Source organism: Psammomys obesus, unplaced genomic scaffold, assembly GCF_907164565.1.
Source record: "Psammomys obesus unplaced genomic scaffold, mPsaObe1.curated_primary_1811, whole genome shotgun sequence".
NCBI classification, from domain to species: Eukaryota; Metazoa; Chordata; class Mammalia; order Rodentia; family Muridae; genus Psammomys; species Psammomys obesus.
The window spans coordinates 4,889,452-4,908,552 of NW_026585690.1; the positions used below are offsets into that span (position 1 = coordinate 4,889,452).

At 36.1% G+C, this 19,101-nt stretch overlaps 1 protein-coding gene across 6 annotated transcripts in view; it reads left to right on the top strand.

Annotated features, from left to right (window-relative positions):
- The window catches only part of LOC129668244 (sulfotransferase 1E1-like), a 46,518-nt gene that overhangs the window by 10,159 nt on the left and 17,258 nt on the right, over nt 1-19,101 (top strand). For all 6 annotated transcript variants that reach the window (XM_055596173.1, XM_055596181.1, XM_055596190.1 and 3 more), the window contains 2 exons: nt 11,490-11,551; nt 14,860-15,023. In XM_055596173.1, the coding sequence (XP_055452148.1) occupies nt 14,876-15,023 (148 nt within the window). In that variant the 5' untranslated portion in view covers nt 11,490-11,551; nt 14,860-14,875. The remainder of the gene's footprint in view (nt 1-11,489; nt 11,552-14,859; nt 15,024-19,101) is intronic.

Here is a 19,101-nt window from a genome sequence, read left to right on the forward strand (position 1 = left end):
GGAAGAAAGGAGTGGGAGGAAAGAGGGCAAGAGAGCAGAGCTTGGGAGAGAGCTAGGAGAGCAGAGCTGGAGGACACATCTTGGAACTACCTGGAGATGGACTGGACATAATATATCACTAAAAGCAAGTATAATGTGGGAAATCTAAATGTTAGGAAACTATGAGGGCTTGGAGGTTTAGGAGGGAGTAACTATTGTCCAACGTTGTGTTCTAGGTTAACTAAATAAACCGTCTCTGTGTGGTGATTTGGTTATACAGCTGTTTAGGATTAACAGCAGCATTTACTAAAAGATAATTATTAATAAATATTAATTACCACCACCAACAGTACTCTCTGAAGAGCACTGGAAACTTACTAAATAACTGATAAAAGATATTAAATATTTGCTTCCTCATATCAGTATACTGCAAATTCTGTTACACTATAAACAATATTGAATTTGCTAATCTGTGTAATTCTACCACCACAAAACATGAAAAAAAATATCTTCATCTTGTGTACTCCAGAAAATGGCTCAGAATGGAAGGAAAGGCCTTCTACTATGTAGCTTGGGTAATTGTTTGGTACCCATGATATAAGCTCATTCAGACCTTCCAAACTGCATTTCATTGACTAGTAAATGATTAATTTAATGGCCTCACCTAACAGTCAATAGGAATAAAGTTCAAGAATGAATTTTGTTTTACTTATTATTTTTTTCTCCCAGCCCTCTGAGGTCTGGCTCATCCTCAGCTTGAATCTCCCCACAAATCCTCCTTGGCAACCCATCATAAGAAGTAAACCACCCTACACCTATTAATACATCAGGAAACCTTCTACCCAACTTTTCCAGACATGCTTTTGTCTAGCTATCCTTGCTTTTGCCTTTGTACAAGTAGATGTGAATGCCACAACACATTTTTCTACATAATTCTTAAGATACCTACTCAACTTATATTTAGAACATTTTTTCTTTTGTAATATCATAATTCCTTGTAATTTAAATATTTTCAGTAATCCTCTTTTACTGGCTACTTGAAATACGCCTTCTTGAGACATGGCTTACTTATTCAAAAGTTTTCACTCTGAAGAGTCCAATTAGCAGTAACACTCAGCACATCACTCCCAGAAATGTTACCCATATCCTTACCTATGCCATCTGACCTTATATGCCTGTTCCTTAAATGCCAAGGAAGCATTTACTAATTCTTATTTATAGTTCTTCTTTTAGTTAATTTTACCAGTGATGCAATGTCATACCCTAAAGAAAGAAACAGAAAGGTTTGCTTTTGTTGTACAGTTTTAAAGGACAGACATGTAGTATTATGACATAGAGAAATATTTTTACCATCCTATGGAACTATCCTTTTCATTACATGTGTAAAGAGCCATAGTTTATTTTCGGACCATTCCCTGATTGCAATCTTTTTTTTTTAGACTTTTATTAATTACACTTTGATCATTGTGTATCCCCCCATAAGCCCCTCCTTCGTCCCCTCCCGGTCCCACCCTCCCCTACTTTCTGCATGCATGCCCCTCCTCAAGTCCACTGATAGGGGAGGTCCTCCTCTCCTTATTTCAGATGCTAAACCTGATGGCCAACTGACAGGCAGAGTGAATGGAATTTTATGTAAGAAGTGGGAAATAGTAAGAGCAATCTTTTAAACTTTTATCAACTCATAGAACGTATGTCATTATATGAGCCTTTAAAATGTCCAAAACTCATATTTTATATATAACAATACAGTTTACATTAAATAATGCCATAATAGAATTATTTGTTTTGAACATAAGGAAAAGGTGAAAACTTTCAGCTTATAAAATCTCTTCCTTCAAAACAGTGTTTTTTCTATGTAAAATACATTCCATATTTAAATTTATCAAGCAAAGAAGAACAAAACACCACCATGAGATCACCTTGAGATGTACCATGAGAATACCTTCCCAAGAAGATACTCTCTTGAGAGCAATTATGCAGTGGTGATAATTCCACTTGTTTATGCTTCCACACTGTCCTGCTGCAACACACAGGATACTCTGATGCCCTACAACAGAGGATCTATCAGTGAACTAAATGCAATCTTTAATGTGCTGTTATGTCACTGAAGAAAGGGATATTTCATAGCAAAAATGACTGTCAGGCATAGAGAATAGAACCTTCAGTGACTCTGTACTGTAGTATAGGAAAGTGTCCCATACAGTAGCAAAGAGGAAGATGTTCATATCAGGGGAGTCCTGAATATAGCTGAATCCAAGGATATCATTTTCAACCCCCTTATGATGCTTCTCTTGGTTAAGGGTCCTTTCAATATCTCTGTGCTTGAAGGCTCTTCTCTAAGAGCCCTTCCTTCTTCTATGGTCATGTGTCTGAAATTCATTTTGAACATTTGGTGGAGGAACCATTTCCTCCGTGATTACTAATATCTAGAGTTATTTCTTCAGATTTGCCAGATTAAAAAAAAATAATATTTGCTTGACTAGCACTCTGGAGATTTACTGGTGCATTGTCAGCTCTGATACATGTCTGCACAAAAGTTTGGGTTGCAGATTCCCTGTTGTGAAAAACTATGGAGACTATTACAGAAACCAACTACTTACCAAAGTGCAGAGTTGTGGAGCCCTGTCCTAAATGACACCAGTACAGCACAACTTTTATAGCTAAGGTTCAGGGACCATTGCTTCAGAGGGGCAGAAGTGTCATAGCAAGAGGATCAGGATTTTGCTGTGAGAAAGTGTCTCCTAAGGATATTGGAGATGACATTACACACACTTACACACAAATCATACATATGTATAAATATATATTTATGAATATATACACATATCTATTCAACAATAATTATTGTTAAAGAGGCCATGAATTTGGAAGTGTATGGGACCATATGTGGCATGGTTTGAAAGGAGGAAAGGGAAGGGGTAAATGATACAATTTTATTATAGTTTTTTAAAAAATTAAAAATGCTATAGGAGCTGGGTAGCTAGAAAATGTGGTGATCATGTGCATGATCTCTGCACTAAGGATGTGGCAAGAAGTTTGAAATTTAGAGGTCAGTCTGTTCTACCCTGTAATGTTGCTGCCGCTAATCTTTATTACCTATCCCAGATCCCTGGCTTGTGTCTTAGAGAGCTGCAGGACCTCGGGGCTGTGGAGTGTCAGCTGTGGAATCTTGCTAAACTAGGATGGAGTTGAAACTTTTACAAAATGCCTGTACATTCTTTTCCATGGTGGTCGTGCCATTTCAGCTGTATTCTACGCTTCCTCATCATCTGGTATTACTTTGCAGGACTTCTTTCTGAAATGTTAGATTTTATTCACGCTTACACCTTCGTGATCACATTTTTTTTATTTGGTATCTATTATTAACAGTGTACTAACTCCCTGCTTAAACTGTTTTTACACATTATTTTTTTTTTAGTCAGAGATATTTTCACTCTATCACATGTATACTGGAAAATAAAATAGATACACAAAGCAAAAGTTTACTGATAGTAGATTCTAATGGAATTTGTTGAAAAGGAATTTCTTGCTGTGCATATAAATTTATCATCCATTAAAATGAAAGCAAAATTTGTCTATCAATGAGATTGCTATTGTTTGTTTTTACAAATGAGGTAAATGTTGATTGGATATTTGAGAGATTTTTGAGATTATAATCAGATTTTTCTCTCCTTACCCTACCCTTACTCTCATTTCTTTCACCCTTAATTTCTTTTCAATTAATGGCCGCTTTTTTTTTAAATTGTTGTTTTGTGTGTGTGAGTGTATAAATATGAAAGTACAGGCTGTTCAGTCTGTAAAATATTACTTGTATGTATGCTTTCAGGGATGATAACTTGGTATGAGGTAATCAGTTGCCATGCTCTTCCCTGGAGAAGACTGTTTCTCCCAGTCTCAGCATTTCTTAGTAGTCTGTAGTTCTTTGTGTAGGGATTAAGGCCTCCTGATCTTCCCTCTTCCACATTAACATATCTATTATTATGGATCTCTTTCAGGTCCTATGCAGACCTGAAGGGGCTACAGCTGGGATACAAAATGAAAAAACTCTAGTTATTAAAAATAAAATTCCGCGCTGAAACCATCTGGCCCAGGGCTTTTTTTGGAGGGGAGACTGTGAATGACTGCTTCAATTTCCTTGGGGGATATAGGGCTGTTCAGTCTTTCTACCTGATCTTGACTTAATGTTGGAAGATGGAATCTATCAAGAAAATTGTCCATTTCATTTAGATTTTCAAATTTTGTGGCATATAGGCTTTTGTAGTATGACCTAATGATTGTTTGAATTTCCTCTGTGTCTGTAGTTATGTCACCCTTTTCATCTCTGATTTTGTTGATTTGGATAGATTCTCTCTGCTTTTTAGTTAGTTTGGCTAAGGGTTTGTCTATCTTGTTGATTTTCTCAAAGAACCAGCTTTTTGTTTCATTGATTCTTTGAATAGTTTTATTTGTTTCTAATTGATTGATTTCAGCCCTGAGTTTGATTATTTCCAGCCTTCTGCTCCTCTTGGGTGTATCTGCTTCTTTTTTTTCTAGGGTTTTCAGTTGGGCCATTAAGTTGTTTGTATGTGCTGTTACGAATTTCTTCTTGCAGGCACTTAGTGCTATAAATTTTCCCCTGAGCACTGCTTTCAGTGTGTCCCATAAATTTGGGTATGTTGTGCCTTCATTTTCATTGAATTCTAGGAAGTCTTTAATTTCTTTCTTTATTTCTTCCTTAACCCAGCTGTCGTTGAGTATCAGGTTGTTCAGTTTCCATGTACGTGTAGGCAGTTTGTTATTTCTGTTGTTGTGGAGGTCCAGCTTAAGTCCATGGTGGTCAGATAGAATACAAGGGATTATTTCAATCTTTTTGTATCTGTTGAGGCTTTCTTTATGACCAACTATATGATCTATTTTGGAGAACGTTCCATGTGGTGCTGAAAAGAAGTTATACTCTTTTGAGTTTGGATGAAAAGATCTGTAGACGTCTATTAAGTCCATTTGATTTAGGGTCTCTGTAAGTGTTTTTATTTCCCTATTTGTTTTCTGTCTAGTTGATCTGTCCCTTGGTGAGAGTGGAGTGTTGAAGTCTCCCACTATTAGGGTTTTAGGATCAATGTGTGATTTAAGCTTTAATATTGTTTCATTTACGAATGTAGGTGCTCTTGTATTTGGGGCATAGATATTCAAAATTGTGATGTCCTCTTGGTGGATTTTTCCTTTGATGAGAATATAGTGGCCGTCCTTATCTTTTTTGATTAACTTGGGTTGAAAGTCTATTTTATTAGATATTAGGATGGCTACTCCTGCTTGTTTTCTGGAACCATTTGCTTGAAAGACATTTTTCCAGCCCTTTACTCTGAGGTAGTGTTTATCTTTGTTGCATAGGTGTGTTTCTTAGATGCAACAAAATGAGGGGTGAGGACTGCACTTATCTGTGGGTATATGGACAAATACATAGAATACAGCTGGGTGTTACACTGGTTTAGTAAAGCAGAAGTTGTGGTTCTCCACCACTTCACTAGCCCCAGGAAGCTTGGTAGGTGTCTATTAAAAAGAATACTCTTCTTGAGAGAGCCTTAAGTCCAAATCAGGGAGCTATTGGTTAACCTCAAAGTATGTGTGCCACTATTGCACTCTTAGGGTTATCATGCCATGCTGGTCATTATTGTTTATAAGTATCATAGCTGTATGGGACAATTCGTGCTTTCCTCTTTTGGAAAGAAGCTTATAAAGTACCTTCTGGTACAAGGAGAACTTGCCTGAAAATTCTATACTGCAGCAAGTAGAACACCTTTATCATTTTTTTGGAGTTGAATGATTTTATTTTATTCATGTCACTGCTGGGAATGCCTCATTGCAGGTAAAAAAAATGACAAAGATGAAGGCATTATAAAAAAGGCAGCAGTCAAATGACTAGTTAAGATGTTGGCACATACACAATTGTCAAAGTTCACTGGTGTCTGTAAGTGTACAGGTGAACTCAGTGCCCAGAGGATTTATAATGTTTCTGGTATTTATTCTTATATCCTGGTCTTCCTTTCCATTTTTTTCTTTCTTCAATTCCCAGACCTCATTCCTCCAGAGATAGTGACAGAAAGGACTCCAAAACATTTCTTACATATGCTCTTTACAATTTCTAGTTCATGCCTTAGAAAATGTCCAGAAAGACACTGTTTTAAAGGTGAGAAGAGAGGGATTCTAAGGTGACTTCTGACCTCATTCCTTTCTGACCCCACTGCCTGTGTTTTGAATGCTGATACCATCTAGTTCATCTTAGCTTACATTATTTTGGCTACAGGGACAATTTTTTTGGGGACAAGGGTTGGAAGTCTGGAGCTCCATTCCAAAGGTCTCAAAAGTTAAAGAGTTAAAGATATTATAGCCTCACAGCTTGAAAGAACAAAAAGCTAAAATAAATCTTATACTGCTCCTGACTGTAACATTTAAAAAGTCCTAGTATCAGGCAAGCTTAATATTTTAATATCCTTGATGAATTTGGCAACAACAACAAACAAAATCTTGCTAACTCCATTGGTGTTTTGTTCAGAAACTCTTCTCCTGTGTCAATGCATTCAAGGCTATCCCTACTTTCTCCTCTCTCAGGCTCAGTGTAACTAGATTTATGTTGAGGTTTTTAATCCAATCAAACTTCAGTTGATAAATATGTTGTATTCTTCTGTATGTAGACAGCCAGTTTGTTGAAGATACTTTTTTTTTCTAGTGTCTATTTCTGGCTTCTTTATCAGAAATCAAGTGTTCACATAGGTGTAGGTTTATGTCCGGGTGTTCAATTTAATTGATCAATATGTCTGTTTTTATGTCAATATCATGCAGTTTTTATTACTGTTGTTCTGTAGTACAGCTTGATATCAAGGATGATGATACCTCCAGAAGTCCTCCAATCTGCCCAGTTCTACCTTTCTTCCCTCCTTCCTTCTTCCCTCACCCTTCCCCTATTACACCTACTCTTCAGGAAAGGGAGCACCCCCTAGCAATCCACCCAAGCACATTAAGTTGCATCAGGACTATTGTACAGGATTATTTTAGCTACCCTGTTGTTTTTTTTTTTTAATTTTATTTTTTATAATATGTTGTGATTGCTTTTTTGTGGTCTGTAAAGAATTGTGTTGGAATTTTGATGAGAATTGCACTACATCTATAGATTATTTTTGGTAATATGGCCATTTTCACTATGTTAATCCTACCAATCCATGAGCATTGAAGATCTTTCCATCTTCTGATAACTTGTTCAATTTGTTTCTTCAAAGACTTGAAGTATATCACACAGTTCTTTCACTTGCTTGGTTAGGGTTACCCGGAGATAATTTGTATTATCAGGGCCTATTGTGAAAGGTGCTGTTTCCCTGATTTCTTTCTCAGTCTGTCATTTGTACATGGAAGGTCTATTGATTCCTTTGTGGGAGGAATGGTTAATCTTTTATCCATCCACTTTGATGAAAGTGCTAATCAGCTGTAGGAGTTCCCTAATGGAAATTTTAGGATTACTAGTGTAAACTATCTTATCATCTTTAAGTAAAAATAATTCTTTCTTTCTAATTTTTATTCCCTTAATTTCCTTGAGATGTGATACTTTAGCTAAAACTTTAAGTAATATGGTGAATAGATAAGGAGAGGACAGAAACCTTGCCTTGTTTCTGGTTTTGGTGGAACTATTTTGAGTTTCCATTTAATTTGATGTTGGCAATATGCTTTCAATAAATTGCCTTTATTATGTCTAGATATGTCCCTTCTATCTTTAATCTTTCTAGAACTTTTATCATGCAGGGGTGTTGGATTGTATCAAAGGCCTTTTCTCAATCAAATGATATAACCATGTGGTGTTTAAACTTTCAGTTTGCTTATATAGTGCATTATTTTATTGATTAATCACTTAAGCAGGGCTCACATGGCTCACAGAGACTGAAGCAGCAAGCACAGGATCTGCATGGGTCTATATAAGATCCTCTGCATTCATGTTATGGCTGTTGTCTTGGTGGTTTTGTGGGACTACTAGCAGTGGGAGCAGATGTATCGCTGAGACTTTTGCTCTTGGTACTCTTTTCCTTCTATTGAATTGCATTGTCCAGACTCAATATGAGGTCCTTTGTCTTGTCTTATTGTATCTCCTTTTGTCTTACTTGGCTGTAGTCTCTTGGAGATCTGCTCTTTTCTGGTGAGGAAGAAGAGGTTGGAAAAGATCTTAGGGAGAAGAGAGGTGAGGATAGCTTGAAGGAGTCGAGGAAGGGGACATTGCAATCATGATGTATGAGAGAAGAATCTATTTTCAATAAAAATGTTAAAAAAAGAGATATAAAGAAAATAACTTTCTAAATGATGGCTAAAATAATAGAAAATGGGGTTCCTCTAAAGTAGAAATAAATGCTCTGTATACTTACAGAGTATCAGAACTTTTATTAGCTACTCAAATAGTTAAATATCTTCAGTTTGTCCCTGACCCTAGGCATCATAGGGTCTAAGATTTGGGGAAATAATTAGTTGTAGGAATTATAACTTATTCTCAACACTTGGAGATAGAAATGCTAAGAGTATTAGAATGATACTATGAATTTATCTCACTTATTTGTGTTCTGTTATTAATATTTACTATTGATTTATCTTTTAGTTAAACAGCAATTATTCCTAAACCAACTGTATACCCAAATCACCTCACAGAGACTAGGATTTATTTAGCTACCCTAGAGCACAATGCTGGGCAATAGTTACTCCATCCTAAACCTACAAGCCTGCTTAGTTTCTTCCCTTTCAGATTGCCCACATTATACTTGTTTTTAGTCATATCTTAGGTCCTGTTATCTCTCTCTATGGTTCCAAGTCCTCTCCTGCTTATCTTTCTCTCCATCCCCTCCCACTCCTTCCTTCTCCTGGCCTCCACACCAAGATAACCCACCCTATTCTCTCCACTGCTTAGCATTGTGGCTGTTTTTTTTTTTTTTGTTTTTTTTTTTGTTTTATGTTTTTTTTTTTTTATTGACAGTACAGAGAACAAATGGTGGCATGTTTACACAAACTTGAGACAAGTGATGCTTAGAATAAACATCACAATGCAATGTCCTAATTGAAACCAGAGAGTGGGTTAGAGGAATCAGCATTCAAAGGAACAAGGGTAAATTGTGTACCTTCCACAAGAACATTATACCAACATATTTGTTTTAGATTGGTCCTAATTTGGCTGGGTGAGCTCATGAGAGTCAGAATCAGTGAAAGCCAAGGCTTTCCCTTAGGCCCAGACATATGGAGAAGTAACTAGTTCCTTGTCTAAAACCAGAACATGTTGTCATGGCCAGTTGCCTGGGTCCAGGGCCTTGAGGGAACTTCAGTTTGGATCTTGAGGTATAGACTTCCCTCCCTGCCCCAAAGGTTATGGTTAGCAGTCCTAAGGCCACTGTGTGATCAGTCTCTGACAAACTTGAGATGTCAGGTGTTTCCTTTTGTATTATTTCTAGATTAGCTTCTTGCTGATTTTTTCTCAACATATGATGATTTTCAGTTGTTTCTGTTTTATTTTTCTTCAGAAAGTTTTATATAAGATTCCTTCTGTTGTATTTCTTTTTTTCATTGTTTCTTTTTTTTTTTGCATGAACTTCATTTAACTTTATTTTTAAAATTTTTATTATTACTTATTACAATTTATTCAATTTGTATCCCAGCTGTGTCCCCCTCCCTCATCTCTTTCCAATTCCACCCTCCCTTCCTCTTCTCCCCCTGTGCCCTTTCCCTAGTCCACTGATAAGTGAGGTCCTCCTCCCTTTCTATTTGAACCTAGCCAGCTTGGCATAAGATGTAGCTTGAGAAAGACATCCTGACCCCAAATTTTCAGTCTTCTTATTTGAATCCTCCTGTATTTCTCTGATAGAAAAAATCACAATGGATAGTCTAGTCAGCATGAGCTAATATAATATCTCTGTAGCAATCAGAAAATACAAAATGCTGACCAGAATGTAGATCAACTGGAACTTTGTTCGTAACTGGTTATAATTCATGATGGTGACACTATTTTGAAGAATGGTTTGTCAACTTCTTAAAAATGTATACTGTGTAACAATAGAGCCCAAACTTAATATACAGAGGTGTTGACACAAATCTAACAAAAACTATCTCCATAACAACTTGAGCATGGAGCCAGGCATGGTGGCACTAATATAATCCCAGCACTTGGGGAGGCAGAGGTAGACATATCTCTGTGAGTTTGAGGCTAGCCTGGTCTCCAAAGTGAGTCCAGGACAGCCAAGGATACACAGAGAAACCCTGTCTCAAAACAAAGAAACAAACAAAAACAAAAACAACAACGTAAACTTGAGCATGAAAGTTTATACCTAATCTATTTCCAAAAATTGCACAAGAGAAATTTTAACAGAAAGGAAACAGAATATATATAAACAAAGCATATTGTTTAATAATAGAAAGGAGTCATCCAGTCACCAAAAGGAAATAAATAGTTTGACTTAGTAAAAGAAGCTGATATTTGAATGCTACGTACTATTTTACTTCAACCAAGGAACATTTTGGAATGAGTAAATCTTCAGAATTATAAGAATCACTGGTGCTAGGTGCTCAGAAGAGAGGAGGCAGGCCTTCTGGATTGAGGGAAAGGAGTTTTTAGAAGGCGAAACTACAATAAGAGCTTCTGTAACTGTGGATTTATGACATTATATATTCATTACTGTTTATGAAATTTAAAGTAAACTGCAAATTTATAACATTTCTACCTTCCCTTTTCCTCCTTCAAATGCTCTCATACAGATTCCTTTCAAATTCATGGCCTCTTTATCCACTAAGTTCTATTGCATTCATATATATGTAAACATATATAATCCCAATATATCCTTTCAATCTATATAATGTTCCTTGTATGAATGTTTACAGGGCTGACTGTTTGGTATTGAGAAAACAATTGGTGTGCTCTTCCTTGAGGAGAATGAACTCTTCTGCTTCCTGATTTCTTAAGTTGTATGGGCTACAGTTTTAAATAGAATGCACTTCTCTGTTGTCGTGCTAGGACATAATTAAGTGCTACAAACATTCCTTCTGTTGTTTTCTTTTTCCATGACCACAATTATTTTAAATTCTTCCTTGTTAGTTTTTCACATCACTCCTTTAAGCTTATTTCTTTTTGCACTATCACGGTTCTCCTTGTTATTATTCATCAATGAGTGAGAGATATTCTTATCCTATACTAGATTCTGATTTCCTCTAGTTCTCCTCTCAGCTCCTTGTTCACTCCTCTCTCCATTATGAATGTGCAATTCAATGAATGATATAATGAATGGGTAGTTTAAGACTGATGTATTAGCCAAAGGGGGAAAACAAACAGGAGCAGAGGCCATCTATATCTCTGAGAGAATGAACTTGACCTTATGACTAAATGCAAATGCAGGTATCTCTCTCCACCCATTGCATCATAGCTCAGCTCTACAAATTAGTCTCTGCCTCCTTCCTTGGCTGACAGAAGAAAAGCGCACAAAAAAACCTGCCAAGTATACAAACAGTTCTCATTTTTGTTTTTACAGCTTAAGCCTTGTGCTGCCATTTGAAGAGAACTAAACTGCCATTTGAAGGATCATCTGGACAGGTTGTACTTTTTATTTTGATATTAACAGATTTCAAATGTATGAAATAAAAAATTTATGTCATTTTCTAAGTTGTTCCAAAATGAAGGAATGATAATGTCTGTATTGATACTATGCCTAATTTATACTGTAAATAATTTAAAGTCTTTTAATATTACTTGTCATAGAAATATTTTTACATATGCTTTGAGGTTTAAAGACCTTTAAGATAAAATTTACGTACTATAGATAACAGGAAAGTACTGAACATAATTGTTATAAAGGATCTTGAAAATACTATTGCTAACTTCTTATGTATATAACTTAAATAATAGAGCAGAAATGTAGATTTATTGACAAGTCATTCATGTGTATTCCATTTGCAGAATACTCTTCATTTTTTCATAGAAACAGAGTGAAAGCTACCCAGTCAAAACCACAGTATGATAGCCTTTTTCAGAATCTCCTTTGAAGTGTTAGGGGTTGACAGAAAAATGTATAAAAGGACAACTGCTTTCAGCCACTTTACTCAAACCCACACCAAAACAGAAAAAGCGAGAACTCAACAAAAATTATCAGCATTCTTTGTAGAAAAGAGGAAAGGTCACACAGAGAAGGGTAGCAGGATAAAGTTCAGGTACAGAAATAGAAGAGGAAATTATTTTAAAGAAAGAAAAAATATTATTTCTGAAATCATTAAATGTATGACTCACCTTTTAAACAATGTATGTTGCTGTTTCTGTACAACTGGTACCTATTCATGTCCTTATGAAATAATATTGATAATTTCTGACTGAAATACATATTTTAACAAAAAATAACCCACACAAGTTTGAGGTGATTTATGAAAAATGACAATGGGAGGAAAATGGCTTTTTGATGTCAGAACTTTAACTCTGAGACCAGCTTAACTGTGAATTGACAGCCTGTTGTCAGGCTATTGCTTAATTATGGGTTAACCATTCTGAGTTGACTGCAAGCTGCTTCTTAGAAATGTGTCTCAATCCACAAAGTAGAATTCACTTGAATAAACACACCAGCAAGGTAAATGATTGATGTTTTAGTTTTTTTTTACAAATGAACATTTTTTTTTCTTATAAATGTCTATTTTCTGTAAGATGAAATAAAATTCTGAAAACAAGCTGATGTAATATTTCTGTTTTGGGAATATAAATACTATTTTTAAATTGTTAGATCTATATGCATCATAGATTTTTTCCAAAGAGTTGAAATTAATCACAAGGACTAGGATTCTCTTTTCTTTGGAAAGAATACTATGACATATACTATTTTGTGGTTTTAAAAATTTTTTTCTGAACAACAGCAGACCAATGGAAAGGTGTCACCTGATGCCTTTCAAATTAGCCATTTAGACCTACACTGAATCGAACATAATATTGGGTGGGTTGTCTTGAAATGGCTTAGAGAAGAAAATAAATGCCAGGAAAACAATCTTGTTTATTAAAGTGAGGAAACAAAGTATTAACTATGAATTCCTTTAGGATCTTTGCATTTATAAAGTATATTCTTGGAAATTGTGAATGAGACATAATTTTACTGACTGAACAATAATGTTACCATGCCATTCCTTGACCCACTGTGGTATCTCCCAGCCAGCAGTTAAAAAATTTGATCAAGGGGTGAACCATTCTGCTGAGGCCTGTCATTTTGGGGTAAATCACTCACTGAGAAGTTCAATTATTTTTTAAGTAAGTGAGAAAAGTAAACTAAAGGTCAATGACTATAAAGAACTTTTATATAACCCTATCACTCCCAATTTTAGACACGAGTTTTACTTCCATGTAAGTACATTTATCAAACATTAAATTCCTTTGGTTCAATGACATATATTCAGGAACAAAGAAAGATTTGGGTTAGATACCTGACAGGACCTTTGTATGATGGCAGCCCATCTTTATTATTGAATGCAGGCAGGATCAAGCTTTTTGCTGAAATATGGTTGTATTTTAAGGCTTCTTAGTCCACTATAGGGGAGGAACTCCTCCCCTTTCATTTGATCCTAGCTTATCAGGTATCTTCAGGACTGGCTGCAAAGTCCTCCTCTGTGGCCTAGCAGGGCTGCTCCTTCCTTGAGGGGATGGTGGCAGAAGGTCAAAGAGCCAGCCATTGAGTTCCTGTCAGAAATAGTCCCTGTTCCCCTTACTAGGGTACCCACTTGGATATCGAGCTACCATGAGGTACATCTGAGCAGGGGTTCTAGGTTATATCCATACATGCCCCTTGGTTGGAGATACAGTCATATAAAAGATCCCTATGTCCAGATATATGTGGTCCTTATGGAGCTCCTGTCCTCACCAGGTCATACTAACTCCCCCTTTTTCATATGAATCCCTGCACTGTTGTGAAGGTTTGGTTATGGGTCTCAGTATCTGCTTTGATACACTGCTAGGTAGAGTCTTTCAGAGGACCTCTGTGGTAGACTCCTGTCCTGTTACTTGCTTTTTCCTACTCCAATGTCCATCCCATTTGTTTTTCTAAGTGAAGGTTGATCATCTTACCCAGGGTCCTCTTTCTTGTTCATCTTCTTTAGGTGTACAGATTTTAGTATGGTTATCCTATTTTATAGATCTAGTATCCACTTATAAGGAAGTAAGGGCAGGGAGAATATGAGGGAGGGAAGGTGGGATTGGGAGGGAATTCGGGAGCAGGATACAGCTGGGATAAAAAGCTAATAAACTGTAACTAATATTAAAAATAAAAATTTAATAAAAAATGAAACTAGAAAAAAAGACTTCTTAGTCTTTTCAGATATTTCATAAATTTGAATAAATTGAAGATTATTTGTCCATCCATCAAAGAATATTATATATTTATATAAATACAAAGTATATCGATAAATATTCTAAACTATAATATACTGTATAAATTATACTCTACATTACCTTGTACATTTGTACTTACTTATGTGAAATTTAAATGACTTATATTTTAGTAGAAATAAAAAGTACTTAAACAGTAAGAATATATATATATTGCATTTTTCCTCTACTTATTTTTTAATAATTTAATTAAATTAATTTAATTAAATAAATTTAATTAAATAAATTAATTTAAATAAATTAATTTAATAATTAAGGATTTTCAAATAAATCCTTTTTATTTCTCATAAAATAAGTTCTGATTACAGTCTTTACTACCTCTAATAATATTAAGTGCTTTTTTGCCCTGTGTAATAGGTAAGAAGGAACAGACATTTAAATGGCCTTTATGTGCAGAGTTATTGCTAATGTGAAAGCATTGCAAAGTGCATACAAACTTTAAAACATCTTGGTTTTTTTTGTTTTTTTTTTTTTGTTTTGTTTTTTACCAGTACACACCACTTTGAGATGGATCCTCCTATGTCTAAGTATTATGAAATTTTTGAGGAGTTCCGTGGAGTTCTAATGGATAAAAATTTCACCAAATATTGGGATGATGTTGAAACATTCTTGGCGAGGCCAGACGACCTTGTGATTGCTACTTATCCTAAATCTGGTAAGTGTTTTTGCTATGACTGTATGCTTCTTTGACACATAGAAACTATGAACCTTCTTTGAATCATCAATATTAAAGTGTTTGTCTGACTCATACTTATTTTCCATTAGAAGAAGAGTTGTAATAATTTTGGTATGACAAAAATATTAATAAATTTCACATTATCAGTTCTGTTCCACAATCTCCAACTCCAAGAACACAGTTAGTAACCCCATTAATCATGAATAAATGAAAAGTGTCAATTACACAATTATATTATTTAAAACAATTCAGTCTGAGATATGCACTGCATAATGAATATTTTTAACAATTTTATTTATATTATTACTGTGCATGAGGATTAAAAACCTTTTCAAAGGGAATCAAAAACACTCTTTCAGGCATCCACCTCCTCTTCATTGCATGTATTAACAAATTTTAATTCCATACATATATTCACAGATTACAATTCTGTTTTTCCCTCTGGTACTAGTATACTACTAATGCATAGTATAATACTATGCATTATACACAGTATAGTATACTAGTATTGTATGCACTATTCTACTGCTGGAAAAGTCCAATCTTATATTCTCTGTCTACTTATTAACATTTTGTAAGGGGCACAGTGGAGATGAGGGAGAGAGGGTGGGATTGGGAGGGAATGAGGGAGCAGGACACGGCTGGGATACAGAGTTAAAAAAATGTAACTGATAAGAAAAAAATAAAATTAAATTAAAAAAATAAGTTATAAAAATAAATAAATTAATTAAAAAATAACTTAGTCATCTATTTAAGATCATGTGATCCTATAATTCCAATACTTAGGAGACATGAGAATCATGAGTTTGAGTCCAGCCATAGTTACACATACATAATTTGTCTCACACTAAACTGAATCTCTCTCTCTCTCCCTCCCTCCCTCTCTCTCTCTCTCTCTCTCTCTCTCTCTCTCACACACACACACACACACACACACACACACACACACAAGTTAACATGAGATACAACCACTGTGTGTTTGGATACTTTTCCCTAAAGATGTTCCTCTGTTTCTCTTCTTAGCTCAGCTCAAAGGCAACACAGCATTATCATTGGAAGAAAGAGCACAGAGTAATTCTCCTTAAATCCTTGTGTTTTTATTTTTTTAATAATTTTTTTTACTATTAATTACACTTTATTCTTTTTGTATTCCCCAATAAGCCCCTCCCTCCTTCCCTCCCGATCCCATCCTCCCTCCCCCTTCCTCATGCATGCCTCTTCCCAAGTCCACTGATGGGGGGGGGTTGTCCTCTTCTCCTTCCTTCTGATCTTAGTCTATCAGATCACCTCAGGAGTGGCTGCATTGTCATCTTCTGTGGCCTGGTAAGGCTGCTCCTCCCTCAGGGGGAGGTGATCAAAGAGCAGGCCAATCAGATTATGTCAGAGTCAGTCCCTCTTCCCTTTACTATGTAACCCACTTGGACACTGAACTATCATGTGCTACACCTGTGCAGGGATTCTAGGTTATCTCCATGAATAGTCCTTGATTGGAATATGAGTCTCTGGGAAGTTCCCTGTACTCAAATTTTCTGGTTCTGTTGCTCTCCTTGTGTGATTCCCATCCTCTCCAGCTCTTACTATTTCCCACTTACATAAGATTCCATGCACTCTGCCCAACAGTTGGCCATAAGTCTCAGCATCTGCTTTGATTGTCTGCAGGGCAGAGGCTTTCAGAGGCCCTCTGTGGCAGGTTCCTAGGTTGTTTCCTGTTTTATTCATCTTCTGATGTCCAGCCTCTTTGCCTTTCAGGATGGACACTGAGCATTTTAGTCAGGGTGCTCTCTCTTGCTTAGTTTCTTTAGATGTACAGTTTTTAGTAGGTGTATATACCATGTTATGTATACATGAGTGAGTATATACTGTGTGTGTCTTTCTGCTTCTGGGACAGCTCACTCAGGATGATCCTTTCTAGGTCCCACCATTTACCTACAAATTTCATGATTTCCTTATTTTTCATTGCTGAGTAATACTCCATTGTATAGATGTACCACAATTTCTGCATCCATTCTTCAGTTGAGGGGCATCTGGGCTGTTTCCAGCTTCTGGCTATTACAAATAAAGCTGCTACAAACATGGTTAAGCAAATGTCCTTTTTGTGTACTTGCGCCTCTTTTGGGTATATGCCTAGGAGTGGTATGGCTGGGTCTTGAGGAAGCACTATTCCTAGTTGTCTGAGAAAGGGCCAGATTGCTTTCCAGAGTGATTGTACAAGTTTACATTCCCACTAGCAGTGGAGTAGGGTTCCCCTTTCTCCACAACCTCTCCAGCATGTGTTGTTACTTAAGTTTTTCATCTTGGCCATTCTGATGGGTGTAAGGTTAAATCTCTGGGTCATTTTGATTTGCATTTCCCTAATGGCTAATGAGCATTTCTTTAAGTGTTTCTCTGCCATTCGATATTCCTCTACAGAGAATTCTCTGTTTAGCTCTGTTCCCCATTTTTTAATTAGATTACATGTTTTAATGCTTTTCAGCTTTTTTAGTTCTTTATATATAATGGATATTAGCCCTCTGTCAGAAAAAGGGTTGGTGAAGATCTTTTCCCAATCTGTAGGCAGTCGTTTTGATGATGGTATCCTTTGATTTACAGAAGCTTTTTAGCTTCATGAGGTCCCATTTATTGATTGTTGCTCTTAGAGCCTGTGCTGTTGGTGTTCTGTTCAGGAAGTTGTCTCCTGTACCAATGAGTTCAAGGGTATTCCCCACTTTTTTTTTTCTAACCAATTTAATGTGTCTGCTTTTATGGTGAGGTCTTTGATCCAGTTGGACTTTAGTTTTGTGCAGGGTGATAAGTATGGATCTATTTGCATTTTTCCACATGTAGACATCCAGTTGGACCAGCACCATTTGTTGAAGATGCTGTCTTTTCTCCATTGTATGGTTTTGGCATCTTTGTCAAAGATCAGGTGTCCATAAGTGTGGGGGTTTATCTCTGGGTCCTCTGTTCGGTTCCATTGATCCACCATTCTGTTTCTATGCCAGTACCATGCAGTTTTTAAAACTGTTGCTCTATAGTACAGCTTAAGATCAGGGATGGAGATACCCCCAGAAGATCTTTTATTGTAGAGGATTGTTTTAGCAATTCTGAGTTTCTTGTTATTCCATATGAAGTTAAGAATTTTTCTTTCCAGGTATGTAAAGAATTGTGTTGGTAATTTGATGGGAATTGCATTGAATCTGTAGATTGGTAAGATAGCCATTTTTACTATGTTAATTCTGTCAAGCCATGAGCATGGGAGATCTTTCCATCTTCTCATATCTTCTTTTAATTCTTGCTTCAGAGACTGGAAATTTTTTTCATACAAGTCTTTGATTTGCTTGGTTAGGGTTACTCCAAGGTACCTTATGTCATTTGTGGCTATTGTGAAGGGTGTTGTTTCCCTAATTTCTCTCTCAGCCCTTTTGTCTTTTGTATATAGGAGGGCTACTGATTTTTTTGAATTAATTTTGTATCCGGCCACTTTGCTGAAGGTGTTTATCAGCTGTAGGAGTTCCCTGGTAGAGTTTTTGGGGTCACTTCACGAATACTATCATATCATCTGCAAGTAGTGATAATTTGACTTCTCCTTTTCCAATCTGTATCCCCTTGATCTCCTTCAACTGTCTTATTGCTCTAGCCAGGACTTCCAGAACTATGTTGAAGAGATATGGAGAGAGCGGGCAGCCTTGTCTTGTCCCTGATTTCAGTGGGATTGCTTTAAGTTTCTTTCCCTTATGTTTGATGTTGTCTACAGGCTTGCTGTATATTGCCTTTACTATGTTTAGATATGTGCCTTGTATCCCTGATCTTTCCAATACTTTAAATATGAATGGATGTTGGATTTTGTCAAATGCTTTTTCAGCATCTAGGGAGATTATCATGTGGTTTTTTTTTTCAGTTTGTTAATATGGTGGATCACATTAATGGATTTCCGTATATTGAACCACCCCTGCATACCAGGAATGAAGCCTACTTGGTCATAGTGGATGATATCTTTGATGTGTTCTTGTTTTCGGTTTGCAAGTATTTTGTTGAGTATTTTTGCATCAATGTTCATAAGGGAGATTGGCCTGAAATT